The sequence below is a fragment of the Alligator sinensis genome, unplaced genomic scaffold (genome assembly GCF_000455745.1).
Source record: "Alligator sinensis unplaced genomic scaffold, ASM45574v1 scaffold295_1, whole genome shotgun sequence".
NCBI classification, from domain to species: domain Eukaryota; kingdom Metazoa; phylum Chordata; order Crocodylia; family Alligatoridae; genus Alligator; species Alligator sinensis.
Genome location: NW_005842754.1, coordinates 465,547 through 471,899, shown reverse-complemented (window position 1 = coordinate 471,899; position 6,353 = coordinate 465,547). Strand labels below are relative to the sequence as shown.

The 6,353-nt window shown below is 49.7% G+C and overlaps 1 protein-coding gene across 1 annotated transcript in view; it reads right to left on the bottom strand.

The window, feature by feature from the left end:
- AIFM3 (apoptosis inducing factor, mitochondria associated 3) overlaps positions 1 to 6,099 on the bottom strand; it is a 186,289-nt gene extending 180,190 nt beyond the window's left edge. The window contains exon 1 of the mRNA XM_025216616.1: positions 5,995 to 6,099. Coding sequence (XP_025072401.1) covers positions 5,995 to 6,082 — 88 coding nt within the window. The 5' untranslated portion in view covers positions 6,083 to 6,099. The remainder of the gene's footprint in view (positions 1 to 5,994) is intronic.
- Between the last annotated feature and the right edge of the window lie 254 nt (positions 6,100 to 6,353).

The window sequence follows — 6,353 nt, the reverse complement described above, 5'->3', positions numbered from 1 at the left end:
CCCGGGGGGGGGGGGGGGGGGGTGAAGAGCTACAAAGGGAACCCTGGACAAGTGTTAGGACTGGAAGAATTCGAACCTGGAGCACCTGAACCAGCAGGCATAGGCAGAGTCTGTGGTAGCACCAAGCAACTGGTGAGACACCAGCCCAAGCCCATCCTGGTCACTCCTAAAAGGACACTGAGGAGTCAGATGACCAGGAAGAACCTATGGGGACTTGTGAGCCCCTGACCAGAGGGATTATAAACCCCTCATACTTCCGGGGGGGGGGGGGGGGGGACAAAAACAACAAAACAAACAAACAAAAAACTTGTCCCAGCAACAACACTCTTGTGTATGCTTCTTGGACCTCCGTCTTGTTCCTGCTTCACTCCAACCCGATTCCAGCCACACTCCTAATTGTTCTTACCTAATTCTGGCCTTGTCATAGTCCCCATTTCTGCCATGTTTGGACCTCCAAATTGTAGAACAAGGGATCTAACACTTTTTGGAAAGCTAAATAAGTTTGTGCTTCACTAAATCTGTGGGATAGATTGCTGGGCAGGCTTCTCTTTTTCTGCTTGGGAAGCTTATTACAGTATCAATCAGTTAGCATGAGCCTATTTGCATAAAATGAGGAATACCCTTAAACACTGTAAAAAGGCTGGCTTTAAGCGACTTACCTGGCATCAGATTATAGTGTTGTAGAGAAATAGGGCTAAAAGGGACATCCAGAGGTCATCTAGTCCAACCCCTGCCAGGCAGAATCATCCCTATTCAGACCATTCTGTACAATCCATTATCTAAACTCCAAATAAGACTACCCTCAACCCTGACACACAGACCTAACACTGCCACAGATAAAGCAAGGCAACTATGGCAGCCAATGTCTTGCTTCTATAGAATGTTCTCAATGTATACTCGAGAGGAAGGCAAAAAAACCCCATAGTTTGTATCAATCTGACCATGGGGTAACATTTCTTCCTAACCCCAAATACCCTGAGCAGAGGGGTAAGACCCCCTATCCAGGAACCACTGGTTTTGCCCCCAGCAGGAGCAATAGCACACCCCAGTCAAAGTCCCCAGCCTTGGCTGTAGTAAACAAGATGAACGTGGGCCAACAATGTGGGGATGATGTCAGGAAGGCTAATTGCATCTTGTCATGCATCCATAGATGCATCACAAGCAGGTCCAAGGAGGTGATCCTTCCCCTCCATGGGACATTGGTCAGGCCGCAGTTGGAGTACTACATCCAGTTCTGGGCGCCGCGCTTCAGGAGGGATGAGGACAGCATCAAAAGGGTCCAGAGGAGGGCCACTCGCATGATCAGGGCAGCAAGGCAGGCCCTACGAGGAGAGGCTACGGGACCTGAACCTGGTCAGCCTTCACAAGAAGGCTGAGAGGGGATCTGGCAGTCATCTACAAACTGATGAAGGGGAACCAGCAGGCAGTGGGCGAGTCCCCGTTCCCCCAAGCACTACCGGGAGTAATGAGGAATAATGGCTATAAGTAGATGGAGAATAGATTCAGGCTAGATAGCAGGAGGCACTACTTCAGTCAGGGCAGCTAGGATCCGGAACCAATTTCCAAGTAAGTGTTACTCACTCCTACCCTGGGGGCCTTCAAAAGGAGGCTAGACAGACACCTAGCCAGGGTCATTTGACCCCAGTACTCTTTCCTGCCATGGCAGGGGGTCAGACTTGATGATCCACTCAGGTCCCTTCCGGCCCTACCAACTATGAAACTGGAAGTAACACAAGATGATATAATAGAATTTGTTTTATCAATAATGGATATAAAGATCATAAAGGCCAAGGGGCTCCTGATGCTAGAGAATATGGACGGGAGGTTGGAGAAATGAGCAGGGATGTGGGATGCATAGAAATAGTGCTGGAGATATGGAGGTTGGAAGACTATCATAAGCTCTCTGTTCTTGCATAGAGAAAGAATACCCAATTACCTGTGGGGGCACATTTCTCACAAGAAAGCCACTGTCTCCAACCTCTCAGTTCTAATTCTCGAAGGGAATTTACAGATGAGCCTACAAACGTCACTTGATTAACCTACTGGATACAAAATCAAATAGACTAAATAGACATTAGATTGATGACACATTATAACCTGCCTAACATCTGACTCCCCAGGTACTTCTGGGTGGCATTTACCAGCTACATTCATTCCCCCCTCCCAACCTGTCTGTCACCCACTGACTCTTCAATTTACATCTTCCGACTGGTTTTCTTGCATGCATACCAGCCTCTGGCTTCTTTACTATTTATTTCATCCAGGAAGATGACACATCAACTGCAGATGCTTCTTCAGCCTGACAAAGGGTATTTGCACCCGAATGCTTGCAAAGAAGAATTTTTCCAGCTATCTGAGTTGGTCTAATAAGAGAGAAGAAAATTTATCCAAAAGAACCTCGTCTGTAATGGGAAAGAGGCATTTTAGGCTGCAGCGAGTAAAGGAAAACGGAACGTGAGTTTAATTAATGGAGACTTGTGCAAGAAAGGGAATTGGGGAGCAGAGAACAAATGTGTTCAGCAGCAAGTATACACTGCAGAATTAGAAATGCAACTGAGTGTAGGCACTGTGCATGGTACAAGTACAGAGGCACTGGCCCCAAGGAAGGAGATGAAAATACTCACCAGAAATAATGAAGCAATTCACCCTTCTCAGAACTAGCATTTGAGGCAGTATTCTCTCCATGGGGTGATCTCATTGAGCCAGTAGGCAGCTTGCCACCTCTGAGCCTACTCTGCTACAGATAGACGTATTAGATCCCATTCCCCATGATAATCAGATCTATACTTACAGACCCTGCATTCATGGTACCTCCAAGCTTACCCACCCCTTCTTACTTACCTGCCATGCTTTTGATGCAGTTGTTTTATTGGAAGGGAGGATGCCCAAGGATCCTAGAGCAAGGCCCAGTTTTTCTAGCTGCCAGCAGGTCCCTCCCAGACCTTTCTCTGGTCTCAATTCTGCCCCTCTTGGGCAGAGTGAGTCTTTACAACAGGCTGCAGGCTTGCAGCCTGGATCAATTAACCAGCCAGTTACAAGCTACCCACCTAAGGGGCCTCAGCTTGTTCAGGCAATCAGCCAATACTATGGGGAACAGTGGCCCCCACCCGAGAGCACCGGCACCCCCCTGCCCCCCAAGAGTCAATCGCACTCACCTGGAAGTGCCAGCAGCATACTGCTGCTACTTGCAGGTTGGCAGGATCAGTTGTAGCCCTCTCCCCCCCACCCCCCTGTCAGCAGGATTGACCATGGGGGACCCTGCCCCCAGTCGCTGACTGTCTGCTGGGTGGGGAAGGGGGGGTAGCAAGCGCTCCACCTGACTCTGGAGGCACCAGTCACCCATGAAGGGGAAGTTGACTGGTTGACCAGAAATAAAATAAAATGAAAAAGGAGGAGGCAGGAAGAGAAAGTGAGGGAAGGAGGACCTGAAGAAGGTAATGTTCATGTGGAAAGTGAGAACTCACAAGGAAGGAGGAAGAGTTCAGGGTGTGAATTAACCCATGCCCGTGGGTGTTCATTTTGGATTGTTTTATATTTTCTACTAAGCTCTGTAGTGCAGATTAACCCAGGGCTTTAAATCTTGTGTTGCTGGGACCAGATCAAAGGAGTAGTTTAAAAAGGGGTCAAGGACTGATTTCAGCCTAGGGGGTAGCAAGGCTAACCTGAACCCCACTGTGATCCTCCTGACTGCCTGTGCCACACCAGGACACTTGTAGCCTCAAGGGCTGTGTCTCCATCTGCCTTTTTTATACTACATCCATACCTCACAGGTGTTATTATGCAATCACACCCTTTTTGGGACCTCAGTCATCTTGGCCTCTACCCCTTTTCTTTTTCTGGGCCCTTTAGCTCCAGTCCACTGTACAGGACCAACCTTCTGGGTTCCAGCCCTACTTAGCCAAACTTTTGAAGCATCTGTCCCTTGCCTTTCACTCTGGATCCCTGACCTCAGAGTACACCCTTCACAGACTTCCAGGTTCTTAGGGTCTCCACCCATTGCCTCCAAGTCTGGGCCCCTGGCCCTAACTCTGCCCTTCTTTGGGATACTGGCTTTCTGGCCACAGGCTCTGCCCCTCCCTGGTCCATCACTGCCCCTTCTCAGGTTCCGAGCCTGATGGCACCCAAGTTTTGCTCCTCCCTAGCTATGGGTCCATGACCCTTGCTTCACTTTTCATGAAGCACTGGGCCCCTGATCCCAAGCTCTGCCTTGCTCCAGGCACCAAGCCTGCTCCAAATGCTAGGACTCTTGAAATCTAGACATTTTTAAATCTGAAGGTCCAGATGCCCTCCACCCAAGGGTGTTGAGGGAGCTGACAAGGGTCATCGTGGAGCCCTTGGCCCGGCCGTATGAGCATTTGTGGTCATCTGGCCAGGTGCCAGAAACTGGCTAATGAGGTCCCAATTTTCAAGAAAGGGAGGAAGGAGGACCCACGTAACTATAGGCCTGTAAGCCTCACCTCGGTGCTTGGGAAGATCTTGGAGAGAATCATCAAGGAGCACATCTGGGGGGGGTGGAAAACTCATGTTTAGGGGAAATCAGCATGGGTTCATCAGAGGCAGGTCCTGCCTGACCAACCCAATTGCTTTATGACCAAGTAACTAAATCCTTGGATGATGGTGTCGCCGTGGACGTAGTCTTTCTAGACTTTAAGAAGGCCTTTGACACCGTCTCTCACCCCATCCTCATCAATAAATTAAGTGACTGTGGCATTCATGCCTACACAGTTGGATGGGTAAAAAAATTGGCTGACGGGGTGCATCCAGAGAGTAGTGGTGGACAGGTTGTACTCAACCTGGCGAGATGTGAGCAGTGGGGTACCCCAGGGCTCGGTCCTCAGGCCCGCACCGTTTAACATCTTCATCAGCAACTTGGACGAGGAGGTGGAAAGCGTGCTGTCCAAGTTTGCTGACGACACTAAGATGTGGGGCAAGGTAGACACTTGAAGGGAGAGAGAAGCTGCAACTAGATTTAGACAGACTACAAAAGTAGGCAGATGAGAATAGGATGGGGTTCAATGTAGACAAATGCAGGGTGCTGCACCTTGGGAGAAGGAATGCACAGCATGCATACAGGCTGCTGGGGAGTTTCCCTCTTGAAAGCACAGAGGTGGAAAGGGATCTTGGAGTCATTGATTCCAAGATGAACATGAGCTACCAATGCCAGACCGCAGCCAGCAAGGCCAGCCATACCTTGTCATGCATCCAAAAGGTGCATCTCAAGCCAGTCCAGAGAGGTGATACTCCCCCTCTATGTGGCACTTGTCAGGCTGCAGTTGGAGTAATGCATCCAGTTCTGGGCGCTGCACTTCAAAAGGGATGTGGCCAGCCTGGAGAGGGTTCAGAGGAAGGCTACCTGCTTGGTAAGAGGGCAGCAAGACAAGCCCTACGAGGAGAGACTGACTGAACCTGTTCAGCCTCAGCAAGAGGAGGCTGAGCGGGGACCTGGTGGCTGCCTACAAGCTCATTAGGGGAGATCAACAGCAGATAGGTAGAGCCCTTTTCTCCCCAGCACCACCTGGGGTGACAAAGAAGAATGGTAATAAGCTGATGGAGAATAAGTCTAGGTTAGAGATCAGGAGGCAATATTTTACAGTTAGGGTGGCCAAAATCTGGAACCAACTTCCCAGGGAAGTGGTCTTTGCCCCTATCATAGGCAAGTTCAAGAGGAGGTTAGATTATCTCCTGTCTGGGGTCTTGTGAACCCAACATTCATTCCTGCCTGTGGCAGGGGGTCAGGCTAGATGATCTGTTCAGGTCCCTCCTGACCCTAGCTACTATGATACTATGATGATGACTCCTGACCCCAAGCTGCACCTTGAACATGACCCCTGGCAGGGCTCAAAGTGGTTATGTGCCTCCTGGGCACTAACAGGACCTCCAAACCACCCCATAGTCCCTTCCAAAAACCACCAGTATACAACTGTAACCCAAAATAAGCTCTCTGGCTATAAGACCAACAAATCTGATCTGGGTCCAAACATAAATAGTTGTTACCTGTTTGTAGCACCAGACTTCTCCTTGGCCACATTCCTCTGCAAAGCAGCAGCAGCATTCTGTTGACCTCCTCCAGCATAGCACCCATGCCAGTTAGGGACTGGCCTGGTCCCTCCTGCTCTAGAGCTCCTTCCACTGCAGCCCCCAGGGCCAGACTCTTAGCTTTGCTAACTGGCCAGTTCTTATATGCCCAGAAACCTGCCCCCTTCCGGTCATGTGCCCTATCAGCTAACCTACCCACAGGGCTGTTTATTAACCCCAGCCTTGTCAGCTGCCTTTATTCAGTTCACAAACACCCTTACCTTAAAGAGGCCATTCTGCTTTTTCAAAACAGGATACGGGTTCCCTGTTACAAGTCC